The 21,046-nt window shown below is 39.8% G+C and overlaps 1 protein-coding gene across 1 annotated transcript in view; it reads left to right on the plus strand.

Annotated features, from left to right (window-relative positions):
• Positions 1-601: 601 nt before the first annotated feature.
• plcb1 (phospholipase C beta 1) overlaps positions 602-21,046 on the plus strand; it is a 36,719-nt gene continuing 16,274 nt past the window's right edge. The window contains exons 1-14 of the mRNA XM_026190125.1: positions 602-981; positions 5,253-5,330; positions 7,077-7,145; positions 11,265-11,405; positions 11,500-11,579; positions 11,886-11,939; positions 12,573-12,648; positions 13,099-13,199; positions 14,643-14,806; positions 16,553-16,699; positions 17,787-17,944; positions 19,022-19,104; positions 19,199-19,283; positions 19,401-19,566. Of these exons, the coding sequence (XP_026045910.1) occupies positions 883-981; positions 5,253-5,330; positions 7,077-7,145; positions 11,265-11,405; positions 11,500-11,579; positions 11,886-11,939; positions 12,573-12,648; positions 13,099-13,199; positions 14,643-14,806; positions 16,553-16,699; positions 17,787-17,944; positions 19,022-19,104; positions 19,199-19,283; positions 19,401-19,566 (1,501 nt within the window). The 5' untranslated portion in view covers positions 602-882. The remainder of the gene's footprint in view (positions 982-5,252; positions 5,331-7,076; positions 7,146-11,264; positions 11,406-11,499; positions 11,580-11,885; positions 11,940-12,572; positions 12,649-13,098; positions 13,200-14,642; positions 14,807-16,552; positions 16,700-17,786; positions 17,945-19,021; positions 19,105-19,198; positions 19,284-19,400; positions 19,567-21,046) is intronic.

Here is a 21,046-nt window from a genome sequence, read left to right on the forward strand (position 1 = left end):
TATCAGCACCAAACCTGACTGATGTTCAAATCCCTGCACCGTAGCTTCACAGCATGATGACGAACCTACCCATACCAGCAGAGGCTGTTATAATAGATTTAATGCCTTTGGTATAGGAAGCACATAATATAGCTGTTAATATAGTGTGTATTCAAAACTGGCCTCATTTGACTATAATCCTGGTTTGGTTTGATTCACCCTCCACTAAAACGCCCACTCTCTTTTTCTTTTCTCCCTCTAGCTCTTTATTCTCTCTCTCCTCTTCTTTCTCCCTCCTTCCTCTTCTTCTCTCCTCATTTCTCTCCATCTCTCCCACTCTCTTTCTTTCTTTCTATCTCCCTCGCTCTCCCTGTCGCTCCGGCTCTCCCTCTCTTACCCCTCCCCCATCTGTGGGAAGCTGCCGTTGTGCGCATGTCGCCGATGAGTCAAATTGTGGAGGCAGTGCATGCACACACACATACACACACACACATATCCTGTCTCCCACGAAGGCATCTGTTTCAGTCTGTCTCTCTGTGAGATGCAGCACCAACAGAGAGAGGGGGAGACAAGAAGAGGGAGGGAGAAAGAAGAGAGGAGGGAAGAATAAGAAAAAAGAGGTGTGAGAACAGAGGCACAGAGCAGAAAGAAAGGAGAAAGAGAAGAAGGGCTCAAATAAAAAAAAATTAAGAGTGAACAAAGATAAAGCAAAGACAAAATACAAAATACAAGACTCTTCTTCAGAAGAGGAGAGGATGCTGCTGCAGCTGAGCATCTATGCCTGACTTCTGAGGAGTTCTCAGCTCGGACATGACTGACATGCAGCATTCCTGCATCTGAGCATCTCTAGTCCGTGCATGTGTGTGAGAGAGAGAAAGTGAGGGTTAATGTGTGTGTGAAGCCATGGCGAGTGCTCAGCCGGGGGTCCACGCGTTGAAACTCCAACCTCCTTCCGTCTCTCACACGCTGAGGAACGGAAGCAACTTCATTAAATGGGATGAGGTAAGGACTGATTTTCCTCAAGCACAAGCAAATAGTTTTATTTAATTCTACTACTTGAAAAAAATAAGGAGGCTGAGGAAACAGTCAAAGAATTGAAACTAGCTGAATTAATGTGGAGCGTGAGAAATTGAGGAGGAAGAGGAGGAAATGTGCCATGTTGTCAGATGTGTTTACTATTCATTTGCTGATTGAGCTTTGGCAGTAAGTACCTGTGGATCTTACCAGTGAGGCAGATAGTGTGTGTGTGTATGTAGGTGTGTGTCTGAAATGTGTTTCTGATCAGTCTTCTATCCACCAGTATTCATGTACTGTGTGTGTATAAAGCCCACACATACTTACTCCTGTGCCCTTCATGAGCACAGTCAAACACAAGGTATTTGCAGAGCTGTGTGTGTTCCTCTGTGTGCATGTGTGTGTGTTGGTATGCTGAAGTACAGAGTGCTGACAATGAGGAGGGAAAAAAATGCTGTCCGGTTGCCATGGTAACTGACATGGTTACCAGCACCTAAACAGATCAGGTGTGTGTGTGTGTGTGTTTATTATCACTGCCTTGAGCTTTATAATGTCATGGATCATACTTATGGAGAAGTACTTAAGAACTGTGTGTGTGTGTGTGTGTGTGTGTGTGTGTGTGTGTGTGTGTGTGTGTGTGTGTGTGTGTGTGTGTGTGTGCGTGCGTGCGTGCGTGCGTGCGTGCGTGCGTGTGTGTGTGTGTTTTGATATTTGAATCTCTCAAACATGTAGAGCCGGGCTTTATGAAAAATAGAATCAGTTGCTATGGCAACAGGTGACAACCAGGGAGCTAGTTAACCAGCTTCTGAGCTTCTTCTTCTTCTGGTTTTTCTTCTTCCAAATGTAGGCTGTGTTAACACTTTCAAGAAAACAAAAATCCTGCAAAAGAATGTGAAGAACTTTATAAGTATGGACATCTAATGTTTAGAGGACTGAGCTCAAGCTGGTTCCTGTGCCTTCTGAGAAATAGGGATGGAGTAAAAAGTCCCTCCAAGGGTTAAATATATGCCCTTTTGAATAGCTATATTAATTATAGCACAGCAGGTAAGAGGTATAGCTTTGCCAGATTTTATTGACTAGCATTATGAAACAGTTTGTGTACGATCAGGAAAACAAAGAGAAAAAGAAGTACCATAGAAATATAGTGTTGCCGAGGTTAGCAATTGTGCCACATGAAAAGCAGATGCTGATGTGTGACAGACAAACCGTCTTAGTAAGAGCCTTAGTAAGAGTTTTAATGCTAGTCATTTTCCATGCATGCAAACAATTAATTATTTAAATTATTGTGTACCCCTGTATATAATTTTGCACCATTAAATTAAGGTGCAACATTCTGAGCTGGGACTAAAGACAAGTTATAATGATAGAACTGACGAGGATACCTTTCTTTTCTCCCTGTGACATCTGGAATAGTCCAGCTTAAATCTTAAATCAATAAATTCCATTATTCTCACTCACAATTCACAGCTTTTTACGTATGAGGAGAACATATGTTCTTTTCTAAAGATTCTGAAGAAATATGGGAAATTTTAGAATTCAGTGACTAATTTAGTGTTGTTCAGTTACTGTATTTAGTTACTGTGATAGGTGATAATAGTTGGTTTATTAGGTGGTATTCCTTCCTTGTGGTGGACTTTTGGCCACTAGTGGATATTCCAGGCTCTTTTTTGCATTTGTATCCCTAAAATATATTTCATACCTTTTCATATTATTTAATTTTTTTTGTCCATTATTCAGTGGTTAATAGACAGATTTTTTAAACCTGGTTCTGTTTTATTGTGATTTTTCTGTGCTTGTAAGTTTGTTCAGCAATGCACTTGTGATTTATTGACTGAATGACAATAAAGGAATCTGAATTGGTCATCAGTGCCCTTAGCTTCTGTTGGTATTGATTTCAGCTGCTTTCCTCAAAGAGGGGATTAGTTTATTTCAGTAGCCTATACCCTTTTACTTTGCTAACGGATATTTTGCCTGTCATGGCTACAAGCTGCCAAACTACATTAACCTTTCCAGTTGTCCCTGGGGCATCATTTCATGCGGGTGTATGGGTCGATTATACGCAAGTTAGCCCACATGTCAATAGTATGAGCTACTTTTTTCAAGTGGGTGTGTTTTACCTATACTCTTTTCCTAACCCTAACCATGTACTGGTTTTCTGGCAGTGTATAGTATAAAGCAGCAGCCCAATTAACCTATGTGCCAGGCATTTTTTATGGTTTTCATTTAACTAATACCTAAATAGATCTCTGTTCCTGTTAATAATTTTTACATATTAACAAAACAGTTTGAGCAGTTTTGTACTTCTACAAAACTGATATCCATTCACAGTAACTGAGTCCAGAACCTTGTTAGGCTAAAGCCTTCACTACTGTGTGCAGCTGTGAAAGATGCAAAAGATTCATGCTGGAAGTGGGAAACTGTCACTGTTTCACACCTCCCTGCTCTTGTTCTGCACACAGATAATACAGCTGTTGGGTTTGAGCATCAAATCAATTAAGGTTTAGCTTATAAGAAGGTGGACAGCACTATATTAATTAGATGTAACATTAAATTGTATTGGAACATCTTATTCCTGTGCCTCAGACAAGATTGTTTTCAAGTCCGTGTCAAGGTACCAACAACAAAGGACACATTACGCATAGCATGGAGGCATCCAGTAAAATGTAGCATTACAAGCCCCGGGATGAGAAGGCACTGGCATGCCATAGTCTTTGTTTGTGTGTGCCCTTTTAGGAAGATTCAGTGTTCTAGGACAATGAGAACAAAAGATTTGAAAGTGGAGAGAAATCAGTCCAATCCGTGCTGGTATGGAATAGGAAGAAGCAAAGCCGGTGAGCTAGTTTAAGCAGATGAGTTGAGCTGCATGGTATCATGCTTCACTCTGCTCAGATCATACATTAATGACATGCAGTTTGGTGGTTTATTTAAGCAGCAAAGTTTCCCATCTCTCTCATTTCTGACATGTTGATATTTATAACTCGAGAGGTCGAAAGCAACCAATGTTACAACTATAATCTTTAACAGCATTAGTCAACTTAACAATATTATTATTATTTTATTATACAATAATCCTTTAGTAGCCTTCATTATTTCATTGAATCTCCTATTACTGAACCAGCAAAAATATTGGATTCAATTTAACATATACTGTCAATATGATATGATGTCTAAAACCTTTTGGTTGAATTGTCTTGTTGTAACTATAACTATAAGTCACAGCTCCCCGGTTACAAAAGCTGCAGGTTAATCAACTTTATAAAGAAGTCTTAAGTTTGCTTCACCAACTTTGCAAAAATGACAAATTTCAGCTTTAATTTTTGATGCTATGCTGTCTTCTTCTGGCGTCACTGGCATGTTTGTGTTGTTCGATATTTAGACTTTTTTGCTGTTATTATTGATTTTGTACAGCTTAAGTTGCTTTATTTTTGATTATTAACTTATTTTTGATCTGTCACATTAAATCTTTTGAACCTTTTTGTTTGATTCATGGCAACTGAAACTGTTAAAAGATTCCATCAGTACCTGTAATAAAGTCACTCCAACCCTATCTCTGTTTTGCAGAAAAGCAACTGAAACCACTCTGATTAAACTTTTACTAAACTGTATAGATTCAAAGCTTTACATAGTCACAAATCTTTGCACTCCCTTGAAGCATATTCAATTTGGCTGCAAGCTTCAAAACATCAGTTTATCAAATAATTTGGGGGATTCAAACTGCTTAACCCCATATAAAAAATACTTAGTAAGTATTATTTTTGTCCATTCAATACCAGATATTTACACCAGGCTTCAAGGTGCTTTTATTTTTAACCAGTAATTAGCCACAGAAACCGGTCCTCTGAGACACCTGCTGTGTATAAAATGCTATGACTTTTCAAACAGCAAAACATCAGAAGAGCTGCTCTGTCTGAATCCACCTGGAGCCAATTAGGAACTATCATGGTGGGTTAATATGGATAGATAGTTAGTGTTATGACAGCTGAAAAGAACTTCTGTAACATGAAAATGAAATCGCTTAGTGTTCCCTGGTTAAAAGAGGTCACGCTGTAGTGAGTAGTAAAATAAGATTCTGGACACTTACAGTATGAATCACTATCACTTCATGCCACCACAGACAAGTGTATTCTTACATAATTTTCTCGCCCTACCAAGTAGAAAGTAGAACATTTTTATGAGTGCATTAGCTACGTAAATGATTTTTCGCTTGAGTTTTTATGATGTTTTACGGTTATTTTCATTCTCTCCACCTGTCTCCCTAGGATTTGTCCACTGTCACTCCAGTGACTCTGCATGTGGATCCACATGGATTTTACCTCTACTGGACCGACCAAAACAAGGTTAAGCACAAAAATCAGCTGTCTTAGATATAATTCTCTTAGACTGGCTGTAGATATTAAATGATGAGGAACAAATTAAGCTTGAAACCTCAAAAAGTGACATTAATTGATTTGGTGACTCATCAATATTCAGTATTTCAGTCATTAAAACTGGAACTTTTTTCAGACTAGATTCTGAATCAAAGATGAATCATTAAATGTTTCATTACCTTCTTATTTTATGCACATTTGACTAAATTAATTTGCTAATGAAGATTGTTTTTTTAAATTAATTTTCCATTTTAAGTTTGATTAAATGTTGTCTGAATCATTTTTTGTGCACCTGTGAAGCAATTTTATTATTTTTTTATACACAAAAATATAACCAATACAGTCTAGCTGTTAGTCTGATCTGTTTTTGCTATGCTATGTTATGTTTTGCTATAAGATGCTAAATATCTTGCTTCCACATAATCTTGTCTGTGACCTTTATCTACTACAGAAACTGCATACATATTTACAACATTCAGGTTCACTGTGCTAACAATAACCAGTTATGTTTTTGGAATGCAGAGAAAAAGATATACTAAATGCTGCAGTTGGAGATCATAGCAGAGCCAAAATGATTCCCACCATGTGTAATGATTTTACAGTTTTCTTACCTTTGAAATGGTTGCTTTGAAGTTTGTGACCACTCACAGCCAGTTCCTGTCTTCAAATGATAGTTACACTGACTTGGTCAGATATCAGTCTGAGTTAGCTTACAGTTAAATAGCAACAGGTTGGTAATTACATGCAAACTTTTTGTGATAATATGATGATTTATTGTGATAAAGCAGTGAAAATAGCAACTCTGTTGCCATCTACATACAGAGAAATTTGCATTAAACAGAAAAGTACAGTAAATACTTACATTCAAAGTCAGTCAAATCAGAACCACATAGATTTGAAACAAATATTAATAAAGGCCTCCACAAATAATGAGGTAGTTGCTGCAAGATGGTGATTTAACTGCAGAATGGCATAAACACTCAGCATTCCAGCTTTTATTTCAGGATATAACCAAAATACAGCTAGTTTGTCAACCAGCTGAGTCGAGTCAGCTGCTGCAAAGACATGAACAGCAGACAAGTTGCACTCAGCAGCACAGACTGATTCAGATTGGTTGTAACACATTGGCAAACTGTCAGTGTTCATAAATTAGACATCAATTACTTGCAAAGCCTCCCCAACCTGTTTGAGAGTGAGTCAGTCTGAGTTAGACCGTGATTATTTGGAGACAGATTGCTTCCCATCAGGTGACTTGTGCAATCGCCTTGCGATCATAAGTGGCCACCCAGACGTTCAAAAACCCAGGGGTTAGCTTTGTCACCTGAAAGTATGAAAATACATGAGAAGCACAAACTGTGTGCTATTCAGGAATTAGCTGTTTTTATTCTTTTACACACAATTCCAAGAATGTTGAAATTTTTTTTTTTTTTTTTAGCTTTGTTAATCAAGAGGCTTGCCAATGTTAAGGTTATGTATTCATACACAAGAACTGTAGAGATACAATGTATAGTCAAAGGCTGGGTGGATATCTTTAAAAGGTATGAAAAAAGCAAGCATATAAGACAGCATACCATTGCACACACATACATACATGCACACTTTCTTTCCAGGTCGGCTTAAATCCTTAACAGGAAACAGCAGGAGGCCTTTAGCTCCCAGATAACAGCTGACTGCGTGAGTGTGTGTGTGCTCTATGTGTGGGTGTGTTTTCATTAGGACACAGAGCTGTTGGACCTGACCCTGGTAAAAGATGTCAGAACAGGCAGAAGCACGAAAACACCCAAGGTACTGTCATCTCTCTGCTTATATTCACCTCTACTTGACTCTGCACGTGTGAAATGTATGCTGTGTCCTTCCTGCATTGCAATTTTCAATCCTCCTACTGCATCTCTGTATGTAGCCAGTGACCTCTCACCTAACAGTTGCTCCTCTTATGCAGCAGAATGTGATGTTTTATTCATGAAATTTTTAATATTTGACTTAACGTTTGCATTACTTTTTGTAGCTGACATTACGGCATTCGTGCTTTAATAATAAGTTGATGTTTTTTATTGCCTCTTTTTTCTTTCTGTACTACCATGAAGTACTTTAGATTTTATTTCTGTTACCTACTATCGTTTATGTTATATTTATTGCTTTGCTTCCTACTTCAATAGAAGACTTGTGCTTTGCTTTCATAAATAGCAAAGCATCTGATGTATTTTGTTCGAGGGCAGCCATAATATTTGCCTGACTGGGTTTCTTAATGATTTTAATCCTTGATTGTTACTGTGACTGCCTCATAAGTCTCTAATAATCTCCTCCCTCTGGTCCTCCTCTACCCCTGCTTTTACTTTGTCATCCTGAAAATGATGTGCCACCATGTGAGGAGGGAATTTAACGGAATAATCACAAGATTGAACATTAAACCGAAGCAACAAAAGGAAAACGCAAAAACATTTAACAAACCGAACCCCTGGAAAACCTTTTTTTAAAAATCAGTGATTTCACATCTTTCCTCAATAAGTACGCAAAAGGAGACATGGCTGGTGTGCCATCACCTCGTGGCATACACACACTGGGCAGATCACCTGCCATCAGGGCTAAGAGACAGACAACCATTCACAATTACTTTGAAGCCTACAAGCAATGTTGATTCAGTTAACCTAAAATGCATGTAGTGGGGTGCCAGAATACCCAGAGAGAACCCACACAGGCACACAGAAAAGCACCAGTCTGGTTGATGGATTTGAACCCAGGACCTCTTTGCCATCAGGCAACAAACTTCTTTAAGGAAATGTGAATGATGTGCTTTAAATCACTGGTAGACATGTAAACTCAACTTTCCTGAAATCTACACATGCGGCAGCACTATTTAAGCATAACGTTTAACCCACCAGACCATGGTACTAACAGAATGCAAGACTATACTGATCTCCCAAACTGGCCTCTCATTTCTTACATTTTGCTTCCAAGGCACCAGACTTTTTAGTACTTTTTAAAATGGTCTTGAGCAATAATTCTCCAGCTATTGACTGGTGTACATAGTGTATCCGTAAAATATTTGAGGAAAGTGAACAAATGGAGGGCAAAAGAAAAAACGTCAGGTCAAAAAACTATTTACAACAGATAAACAGTATCTGAAAGTATTGTCCTTAAGAAATTAAAATAAAAATGTAGAAGACTTGACACCTGACAGTTGATTGGTTCCCCAAAGTCTCATAGAAATAGTATTAATTGAAGGGTGGCTGTCAAGAAAAAACCAAAGAAAGGAACCAGGAGAAAAGTCTGAGATGTGCCAAATTACACAAACCAAATTTGAAATGTCTGTGAAGGTTCTCAGTCACCCAGGTCATGGTAGTCTAAGGAGCTTGGAAAGAAAAGTGTCTGGACTTCTTTAAGTTTCCTTGAAGATGTTTCACCTCTCATCAGAGAAGCTTCTTCAGTTCTAAGAGTAACTGGTGGAGAGTCCCAGATTTTAAGCCCTATGGGAGTTTCCCCAAGAGGATCATGGAACCAGTGGAGAATCCATCATGTCCTGGGACTGCATTTCAGTCACAAACCAGACAGTAGCATCTAAAAAGCATCTGGCAGCAGTGTTCACAAACACACTTTCAGTCTTAGACAGAAAAACATACAACATAACACTATCAGTAAGATGGCATATAGTAGGAATGGCCTCTCCAGAGCCCGCACCTCAACATCATTGAAACACCGTGTATCATCTTGACTGGAACAAGAGGAATCTCCCTCAAGAAGCCCGGAGAACTATTCCTGAAGACTACTTGAAAGCTTGCCTAGGAGAATTCAGGCTGCGCTGAAGAATAGAGGTTGCTGTGTATACCCAGTGTTGGCTTTCAGCCTTGTTAGAATTGTACAGACTCTGATTTTCCCTTATATACTGTATTTCCATATACAGGGAGTGCAGAATTATTAGGCAAGTTGTATTTTTGAGGAATAATTTTATTATTGAACAACAACCATGTTCTCAATGAACCCAAAAAACTCATTAATATCAAAGCTGAATGTTTTTGGAAGTAGTTTTTAGTTTGTTTTTAGTTTTAGCTATTTTAGGGGGATATCTGTGTGTGCAGGTGACTATTACTGTGCATAATTATTAGGCAACAAAAAACAAATATATACCCATTTCAATTCTTTATTTTTACCAGTAACACCAATATAACATCTCCACATTCACAAATATACATTTCTGACATTCAAAAACAAAACAAAAACAAATCAGCGACCAATATAGCCACCTTTCTTTGCAAGGACACTCAAAAGTCTGCCATCCATGGATTCTGTCAGTGTTTTGATCTGTTCACCATCAACATTGCGTGCAGCAGCAACCACAGCCTCCCAGACACTGTTCAGAGAGGTGTACTGTTTTCCCTCCTTGTAAATCTCACATTTGATGATGGACCACAGGTTCTCAATGGGGTTCAGATCAGGTGAACAAGGAGGCCATGTCATTAGTTTTTCTTCTTTTATACCCTTTCTTGCCAGCCACGCTGTGGAGTACTTGGACGCGTGTGATGGAGCATTGTCCTGCATGAAGATCATGTTTTTCTTGAAGGATGCAGACTTCTTCCTGTACCACTGCTTGAAGAAGGTGTCTTCCAGAAACTGGCAGTAGGACTGGGAGTTGAGCTTGACTCCATCCTCAACCCGAAAAGGCCCCACAAGCTCATCTTTGATGATACCAGCCCAAACCAGTACTCCACCTCCACCTTGCTGGCGTCTGAGTCGGACTGGAGCTCTCTGCCCTTTACCAATCCAGCCACGGGCCCATCCATCTGGCCCATCAAGACTCACTCTCATTTCATCAGTCCATAAAACCTTAGAAAAACCAGTCTTGAGATATTTCTTGGCCCAGTCTTGACGTTTCAGCTTGTGGGTCTTGTTCAGTGGTGGTCGTCTTTCAGCCTTTCTTACCTTGGCCATGTCTCTGAGTATTGCACACCTTGTGCTTTTGGGCACTCCAGTGATGTTGCAGCTCTGAAATATGGCCAAACTGGTGGCAAGTGGCATCTTGGCAGCTGCACGCTCGACTTTTCTCAGTTCATGGGCAGTTATTTTGCGCCTTGGTTTTTCCACACGCTTCTTGCGACCCTGTTGACTATTTTGAATGAAACGCTTGATTGTTCGATGATCACACTTCAGAAGCTTTGCAATTTTGAGACTGCTGCATCCCTCTGCAAGATATCTCACTATTTTTGACTTTTCTGAGCCTGTCAAGTCCTTCTTTTGACCCGTTTTGCCAAAGGAAAGGACGTTGCCTAATAATTATGCACACCTGATATAGGGTGTTGATGTCATTAGACCACACCCCTTCTCATTACAGAGATGCACATCACCTAATATGCTTAATTGGTAGTAGGCTTTCGAGCCTATAAAGCTTGGAGTAAGACAACATGCATGAAGAGGATGATGTGGACAAAATACTCATTTGCCTAATAATTCTGCACTCCCTGTATATTTGCACAAGTTTCAATGAGTCGCTGTGCCTATTTCCCATTTTACTAGAAAATAAAAAAATAAGTGGAAACTCAAGACTTGCATGAGCGATGATGAGACCCTCTTCAGTCAGAAAAACTGGAGAAAATGTGGAGCCCCTCTTGAGGAAGGTGACAAACATTAAATAATTTTTATTTCCTTACTTTCCACAAAAACATCTTTCTCTGTTTGATCGCCTGATTTACTATCAAGTTCAGCCTGCACTCTCTTTACACATATAACACACTGTATGTTGCAAACAACATGTCACACTGGGTAAAAATAGATGCAAATAAACTGCCTCAAATGGTCTCAGCCGTCCCCGCATCCCTCCAGGTCCCCTCACTTTCATCCGTCTCCTCTCTACAGTGCATGCCTCCCTCGTGGCTCTGATTCCACTGACAGCTTTCACTCTGTGTCATCCAATAGGAGGCTAAGCTGCGGGAGCTGCTCGATGTGGGAAACCTGGTTGGTAGGCTGGAGAACCGCATGGTTACCGTGGTTACGGCTTCAGACCTTGTAAACGTCAACCAGCTTAACTTCATCGCTTCGCAGGAGGACGAAGCCAAGGTGCTGAGCTCATTAAAGCGACCGTGACCATGACTAATTGTGATGATAATGATGATGCAGTGTGTGACTGTTTTTGTGTTTCGTTTTTTTGTAGGTGTGGTGTGAGGAACTGTTTTCTCTGTCTTCCAACCTGCTGAGCCACAATCTCAACCGAGACCAGAGTCTGCTGAAAGCGTGAGTACGCACACATTCATCACTGCACGCACTTGTTTGTTTTATTAAACAGTATATGGCTTAAAGGGAAGCACAGATGTGGATTTGTGGAGTTTGGAGGTTAATAAAAAAAATACTGAGTCTTTTGTGATAAACTTAATCATCCCTGCTGCTTCCTGACACCTTTTTGAAACCTATTTTCTGCACATCTTTTAATCTTAATGGTTTTACAAAGTGCTTCATTCACACACAACATTGACCCATTTGCCCGACCACTTTTGCTACTTCACCCTTTGAAACTGACACCCTCTAATTTTTCTGCTTCAGGTACATCAAGTTAACTCTTCAGCCGAATGCAGAGGGGAGAATTCCTGTCAAGAAGTGAGTTCCCGATGATTATTAGGTCCCCAAGCCTCACTCAGTGGTTTTACCCAAGCATTTGCTTTGAGGCACATGTTACAGTATATGGTTGGGAACGTGAGGAATTAGCCTGAAGAAATCTTCAGAGACACGCACAAACTTTAACTTTGCTCTTTCCTGTCCCTTGCTTCCAAAAATAAACTTAATTCCATGTGCACTTGGGGAAGCAAAAACAGGGACAGGATTCATGAAGGTGCTTAATTCAGCACTGACCTGGTAATCAACCACTGCCAGAGCATGAGATGGATAATACAGTTATGACAGGAAGCTGTATTTTAGAAGCAAACTGAGAGCCGAATTAAGGTCAGCTGATATCTAAGAAGCCGAGGGAGTAGAGTTTTAAGAAAGCCCGCACGGTTTGACAGTTTGCACAGTCGAAGCTTTGGGCTCAAGTGAAGAGGGTGAGATTTGCCAAAGTGAAATTGCGTACACGGGGAATAGTTGCATTTCAAGAACCGTTATGGAGGATTAGCACCGTAAATGTCGGCCCATTAGTTGGAGAGAAGAATATGTAGAGGTTCTTACGGAAAGTAAAAAAATGAGTTTTGGGTTGGTGGAATGATCATAATATTGTTGCACCACTGTCTGTTTCAGTATTGTTCGGCTGTTTTCATCGGACAGAAAAAGAGTCGAGAATGCCCTGGAGAGCTGCAAACTGCCCTATGGACGGGTAAATACTTCAGTTAGTTTGGATTATTATAGGTGGCAGGGAATGAAAGACACACATGAAAAGCTGTTCTCTTTTCATGGATAACTACATATTAGACTCACAAAGTATTTAGTTTTTTTCTCTCTTTTTCTCTTTATTCTTTCTTCTCAGTTTTCTGTTTTCTGTTGAAGCTTTTGTCTGTTGGTTTTGTCCAGAATGACTCATAGTGCATGGATGGGTGAAATAAGCTCAGATATCTGGGTCATCAAGTTTTCAAGCAGCCACTTCCAATTCAAAACAAAGTGGTGTTGATTTTACATGAATCACACATTGAATATTCCTGTGAGCACAGAAAGATTGTTTTTGAAGAAGACATGTTGGAGGAAAAGTTGCATTTTAAAAAGGGTTTTGAACTATATTTTGCAGTTGGCATTATCAATAATTAATGCCCATGTTCTTTGTATTTGACAGGGTGACAGCATCAAACTGGAAGACTTAACACTTGAAGTTTACCGGAACTTCTTGGATAGTCTGTGCCCTCGTCCTGAGCTTGGGAACATCTTCAAACTGCAGTAAGTAAACAGAAAATAACTTGAGCTGGAGCTCTTGCTGCAGCTACTGACCTCTACTCTGCTGCTAAAAGATGTATTAAAGATGAAGAAGCTACTCTACAAAATGAAAAGTTGTTATTTGCTTCAGGCCAATTTTTTTGATATCAGAAAAATCGTGATTCATCGCCTGTCCCACTTGTACAGACAGACAGGGATTGAACAAACTGGTTGATCTTTAGCTTTGCAGCAGTAATCATATTCTTAAAACTAATCTATCCCCTCTTCCAACGATGTTATGCAACTGGACCAGTTTGTTAGAAGTAATTAGCTTTCTGAAGCCGATCTAAATCCTGATCCTGGAGTTTTTTTTAATGTAATTGTGTCCCTAGAACCAGAAAGGTGTCTAAATCTAAATCTATTTGTATTAATTACTTGAACAACAAGACAATACGTCACAATTTCTTTTTATTTCAAGTTGATATGCAGTTGGAAATATATGATGATTAAGACCTCATTAAGACCAGTCAACAACCCCCTGGCGACCACTGATCACTAGGAAAATAAATGTCTATTCTGCAAAATAGACATTCTATCTTTTTCTCTCTGAGCTACAGTGAAACTGCAAACATCTATGCAAACTACTTGTAGCCTAGTAATGACCACAGCAATCACAAGGAGCTTTTCAGTGCTTCATCATATACCTCTTTACTACCAGTTTGTTATGCACGAGACTGTCAGGAACCTCCAGCAACCACTCGCTTACTAGTCACAGAATACACACTTTTCCCGCATGACTGGTGGTTGCTAGATAAGTGCCAACAGGTCTCTAGGTCTGTGTGACTGAGACCTGAACCACTGTGAGATGGGCCCAATCTGAAATTTCACATCGTATCTTCACACTTAGAATGACAACTTGATATTTTAAAAAAAAGAAGCGTATCATCTAGTTGTTCTCAAATATTATCACAGGGCATTTCTGCATCGAAGAAACTGGAATCAATAAAGGATGATAATAATAAAATAATTTAAATGTTTAGCTATAATTTTTGTAGTACTTGTACTACACTTGTACTTGTAGTAGTAATTCTCTGTATCTGTTTTTTTTTTCTAGCATTGGAAAGCAGTAGATAAATCTGTACAATGTGAAAACTGGCAGATTTATGCAGCATACCACTTGTACATTTGTTCTAGTGGTTTCTCATCACACATAAAAACATGTTGACGTATTCCAGTTTCTACAAACGTTCTAAACCCTTGCAAATTGATTTAACTTAATTGATTTAATCAATTGATAAAACCAATACAATAGCACTCTTCCCATTTTAAAAACTGTTTTTCAAGAGTATGAGGTTAAGCAGCACTCCAGCAGTGGTTCCACAAAAATACCCAAACAGCATACAAATTTCTGAGAAGGTTTATCCTCTAATGCTCTGACTTTCAACCTGACTCTTCTCTGCTCTGCAGAGGAGCCAATGATAGGATGCTGTCAGTCGATCAGATGACAGAGTTCATCAACAATAAGCAGAGAGACCCAAGGCTCAATGAAATCCTCTACCCACCTCTTCGTCCTGCACAGACGCACACTGCGATGGAGAGGTATCAACATGACCAGACACAACTAAAGCAAGGTACACACTTAGACAAGCAGATTTTGCTGGAGGTTTTATGTGTTTGTTTGTTGTTGTTGTTTTTTTTTTTACTTTAACCTCCTAGGACCTGGCGTCCACATATGTGGACATCACATTTTGGGTTATTTAGACCAAAATACTCAATTTTGCTCTACAAGAGCCTGATATCCACTTACGAGGACATTATACTGCTACTGTTCTATCAAAATTTTAAACAAATATCCTCATATGTGGCTCTTATTTTTCATAAAAACGAAAATAAGGTAAAAAAAAAATCTGGTAATTCTTTCTTTTTACATTCATCGGGCCCCAATATGCTCAAATATCAAAGAGAAATTAAAAATGCATGCTATGGAAGAGTTCGGGTCTTAGGAGGTTAAAAATAAAAACCCACACAAGTTGATCCAAAAATACCTTTCTAACCCACCTATATACTTACTCTGTAATTTGTGTAGATCCTACTAGAAGAAATTTAGGTGTCTACTTTGCATCAAACATAAACTACAGATTGTTTTTCACCCATAAGATAACAGTGCTGCTATCTAAGAAATAAAATGATTATGTTCGTATTATATTATATTTCCTTATCAGAAATTAAAAATTCATTATAGAGGAGGGTTGAGAAATTAAAAAGGAAAAACCTGAAGCTTTATTCTAGGATGGTGACAAGTCACTAAAGGGGTTTAATGAGTATGACAATGATGCTATGACGCTAACATTTAGCACACACACACACACACACACACACACACACACACACACACATTCTTACAGAAGTTCACACATATACATACAATGCCTTGTCTTAGAACCATGTGGGCGTGGCTTTGTTCTGATGTTTTTTGTGTGAACTGTCTCTCAATAAAAAGGCAGCAAGGGAGGTCAGATGTGAGGCCACTTGATTACAGTAAACTCATTGTCTTGTTGGCGAAACCAGTTTGAGATGATTAGAGCTTTGTGAGCTATCAGAAGATGGACACATTGTGGTCATAAAGGGATGGACATGTTCAGCAACAAAACTCGTCTGGCATTTAAATGTTGATAACTTAGTAGTAACGGGATTAAAGTGTGCCAAGAAAATATCCCACACGCAATTACACCACCGACAGCAGCTGTTGATACAAAGAAGGATGATTCCATCTTTTAATGTTTTTTTTTTCCAAACCCAATCATCGGAATATTACAGTAGAAATTGAGACTTCCCAGACCTGGCAAAGTTTTTCCAATATTCTGTTGTCCACTTTTGGTGAGCCTGTATGAACTGTAGCATCCTTTCCTGTTTTTTTGATGTGGTGTGGTTTTCTGTTGCAGTAGCCAATGTGCTTCAAGGTTCAACATGTTGTGCATTCAGAGATGTACCGTAGTTGTATCGAGCTGTTATTTGAGTTCTGCTGTTTTCCTTTCAGCTCAAAGCAGTCTGGTCATTCTCCTTTGACCTCTGGCATGTACAAAGCATTTTTTTTTCATAGAGGGCTGACGCTCACTGGCTATTTTCTCCTTTTCTGTCTGTAAATACTAGAGATGGTTGTGTGGGAAAAAAGAGTAGCAGCTTCTGAAATACCAGCCTGTGTGCCACCAAACTCTACGGCACTTTCAAATTCACTTTCGCAACTTCATTAGATTGTCTTGATCACGCCTAAATGAAGTAAGAGTCAAAGTGACCAGTTTTTATTGTCCTGAACTGATTTTTGTTGGAATAGGGTTCTCACTTTTTGTCTTTTGTGTTTGTGTGAACAATATTTTTAGGCAAGATCTCCCTCCAGGCGTTCTCCAGTTATCTGTCTAGTGATGAGAATGGAGTCATTCCACCAGAAAAGCTGGATCAGTCTGAAGACATGAGCTTCCCGATATCTCACTATTTCATCAACTCATCGCATAATACCTACCTGACAGGTACGCATGCACAAGTCCTAAAAGCTCAGCAATAAATCCATTACTTTCCATCACCGGTCTGATCCAAATACATTCTCTTTGATAGGCATTGGCAACTTCTTGGGAGAGAACAAATGAGTTTGGTTTAAATGTGTGAGCGTGAAGAAAATAAAATATTTGTCTGTTCAATTAACAACTGATGCAAACAGGAGAAAAGGTGAATTACCAAACTTTTTTATTAGTTGCGACTCAAATACGTCCAAAGTCTTCTTCAAGTTGACAGTTTAATTCTGCCAACAAAGCAGTGTATCGGGGGAACACACAGCTCTACTAAGAGAGCCATTATAGTTTTTCAGAGTGACACTGAGCTAAACAACATCCCAGAAAAATACCTCTGCTAAACAAAAAGTATGCATTTGCAGCAACAAAAGCACTTTAATGGCATGTAAATGAGCCAAATGCAGATCTCATCCAGATTTTTCCAAATAGGCTGAGCATTAATGAAGACATAAAGGATATGGGACACAAAACGACTTAACACGCACATAACATTTTTCAGTTTCATCAAAATTATGCACAGACCTGAGGCCTGTTGCACCTGAGTCTAAAACGAGATGGCCTAAAAAGAGAGCTTGGAATCGTGGCCTGGTGGGATTCAAGTGTCTCCTGCTTCTTCTGCTTCTATAAGCATGCAAACTCCCTGCTTGTCCAACAGTTAGAAAAAATATTTGACGGAACTGGTTATCTATTACACAAGGAGACAAGGTGTGACACTAATAATCCATGCATTCTTTCACATCTTGGCTTATGTGACTATTCATACGATAAATGGACGAACAACCTTCGGGATCACATCCTAAGGGGCAATCCTGCTATGTTTTAAATACCTGGGACTCTTCATGAGTTGTTTTAGAACCAAAGAAGACTCTTGGATGAGAGATGAAACATTCTAACAAAGCAAAAAGAAGTAATTTCCTTCTTTTCAAGTCCTCAAGTCTACCATGACCTCAGTGACTGAGAGCCTACACAGACTTACTTCCAGGAAGTAGCTTTGTATTTAAATCTATAGCCTTGTTTTGCATCATTTGTTCTTGTCCTTGTGTTTCAGCGGGCCAGCTGGCCGGGAGCTCCTCAGTAGAAATGTACAGGCAAGTTCTGTTGGCCGGGTGCCGCTGTGTGGAATTGGATGTGTGGAAAGGACGGACTGCTGAGGAGGAACCTGTCATCACTCATGGATTCACCATGACTTCAGAAATCTCCTTTAAGGTGTGTCTAAGTGGGAATTAAATCATGCAAGTTAAGAGTGCACATTTAGGAAGCCATTTAAGCAAATGTTTGGTACAATTTTGTGTTTTCTCTCCAGAAGGTTCGTCTTAATCCTCTTGGTTGTTTGGTCTATATGCTCTTCTTTTCTCTCTTTGCTTCCCAGTCACCCAAAGCGGTCATAGCAGATGGCTGCCCCTCCCTCAAGCAGTTTCTGCTGGACATCTTCCTGTTTAAAGGATTTTTTTTTCTCCACACTCTCGCCAAGCATTTGCTCATAGGGCAGTTATTGGGGTTTTTTGTGTATAATGTTGTAACGTGTACAATAATTGTCTCGGTGCTGTTGAAATATAAATATAAATAGATTTGGATTAAACCTTCTGAATTTGATTGCTCACATTGTTTTTGTGGCTGAATGAAAATGCCAAGCCATCTGCAATGATTCTGGACTGTTTAAGAGCTAATTGCAACCTCTTAGTCATCTGGCTTAGATCTTCTGCTTGTTAAAGAGGCCAACTTGTGTTTGTTTTGAATGGTCCTGTTTGCTAGAATACATCAAATATGTCAACCATTAACTTTTAAAAGCAGGCTAAAAACATTCATTTTCTCTGAGGGATTGTTGTACTATTGGTGTGCATGATTATCATGGCCCTAAGAATTCACAATAACTATAGCATTGCAGACACCCCATATTTTATTCACAATACTACATAGAAAACTTGTCAAATGAAACTGACAAAATGTACTATTGTAAGAAGAGGCAGAATCATGTCTCAATAAAGTGGTAATCTGCACGTCCAGACCGTTGCTGGACTTTTGTCTCACATAGGATTCTAGATGTTCAACAGTCCTGACTCTGTAATTTTTGTTTCATGATGTGCCAAATGATTTCAGCCGTTCACGGTCTGGACTGTGGGATGGCCAGTTTAACAGGGCTCTTCTACTACGAAGCCATGCTGTTGTAATAGATTCATCACACTATCTTACTTAAATATGTAAGGTCTTCCCTAAAAAACCTGCCTTGAGTTTCTGAATATCTGCAAGCCACTTTGCAATGTGTTTTTGTCTTTCATTTTCTAGGAGGTGATTGAAGCTATTGCAGAATGCGCCTTCAAGACCTCACCCTTCCCTGTGATCCTGTCTTTTGAAAACCACGTGGACTCGTGAGAATCTCATTATTTATGTTTTTTAATATCCTGATTGAATCATAAGATCTTTTTGTATATATCTGTAATTTTCCATTTACCCATCTATCAGGTTGAAGCAGCAGGCTAAAATGGCTGAATACTGTCGATCCATTTTTGGAGAAGCTCTTCTGATTGACCCTCTGGACAAATACCCTGTAAGAAATACTGACACGTGAAAGTGTTCAAAGTGTCTATTTTGTGATCAGACTGCAGTTTAAATTAATTTCTCTCTTTTCTGTCTTTTTTTTCTCTTCTATTGTGTGTATTTGCAGCTGGAGCCAGGTGTCCCTCTGCCCAGTCCTCAGGAGCTGATGGGCAAAATTCTCATCAAGAACAAGAAATCCCACAAACCTTCCAATAACACAGACACAAAGAGACTGACGGACCAACCTGCCAATCAGAGCAATGAACCAGTGTCTCCTAGCAACAACACAGGAGGTAAGACACAAAGACAAAAGGACTTTTTTTCAGCCCAGAAATCCAAGTGAAATGTATTCAACTGCGACAGCCTTTGTATAAAAAAATACGACAGACAGTAAATTCTTCTGTGGTTTCAACAGCTGCACGGGGCTGGAGAAATGTTAAAAACACAGGCATATTTCGGCTGTAACTTAACACTGGCAGTCCCAGGCTTCTACCTTTCTACCTTTAAAACCCGCCACCAGCCAAATGGCTGGTAGGCTTTTAGCTAAGCTTTAGCTTCAGGCAAGTGGAAGCTAAATTGGCTAGTCATTCATATGTAAATTGGGTTGTTACCTGGGAATTCTGGAGGGAGGGGAGTGGGGGTGTGTGGATGAGGGGGTGGGGGAGCTGCTAAAAGCGGTGAGCTTCCTTTTGTTTCATCTTGATGCATTCTCAATCATCCAGGGAAACAAATCTCCAAAAGTCACCAACTTGGAGTGTTTCAGTTTGCCATCTTAGGGAGAAATCAACACACATGGGTGTATGTCCTTTGTTGCTGAGATTTATTGATAAAAACAGTACAAAAAATCAACCATTTGTACACATTTTTACAAATAATTATAAAAAGTGAGTGAGTACATTTCAACATTTTCAGCAATCACTCACAATCCTGGCACTGCCATGGTATCTGTAGTCTGCATTTACCACATGTGTATCTGTTGCAGTGAACACATCGCACAGTGGCATGATTGTTCTTGCAATTGTGTTTGACCTGACACATGGCTCTTTTTCCAGGGCTCGGTGTGGAGGGTTGTGTCAAAGGCAACTGTTCTTTTCTTGCCTTCTTCGCAGCTACATGAGAGTGAGCTAACTCCCTTGCAAGCTCCACCAGGAAGTCCACCCGTCTTTCCTTCGTCCCGGAGCATGCTTGATACAGCACATGTGCATTCAGTGCTGCCATGTCAATCATGTTATAAAACACGGCAACTGGCCAGCGCCGTGTTCCTCTGCGGACAGTGTACTCCCGAACCATCTGGTCCATCTGGACCATCTGGGTTTTGTGCCTCGCCCCGCGCTGAAACACAAAAACGTGCTCCCCAGGATGGAAGCTGGCTCCAGCAGGTTTGTGAGGACCTCAGAGCTCAGCTTCAGGGCCTGCAGGGGGATGTCTGATCACAGCTACAGCTGCAGTTATTATATGATATAGCTGTTTACAACTAACATTTAAACTCTCCATTCCTTCAACCTCTGCTGCCACGCTGACGGCGTATGCGGCCAAACGGAAGAAGACAGTCTATATTCTTAGCAGCATGCACGGCGTGGTTCAGACTGATAACACTACCAAAAGGAAGCCAAACACTGTCACCCTTTACAACAAAACAAAGTGTGGCGTGGATGTGATGGACCAGATGGTTCGGGAGTACACTGTCCGCAGAGGAACACGGCGCTGGCCAGTTGCCGTGTTTTATAACATGATTGACATGGCAGCACTGAATGCACATGTGCTGTATCAAGC

Source organism: Astatotilapia calliptera, chromosome 13 (assembly GCF_900246225.1).
Source record: "Astatotilapia calliptera chromosome 13, fAstCal1.2, whole genome shotgun sequence".
Classification (NCBI taxonomy): Eukaryota; Metazoa; Chordata; class Actinopteri; order Cichliformes; family Cichlidae; genus Astatotilapia; species Astatotilapia calliptera.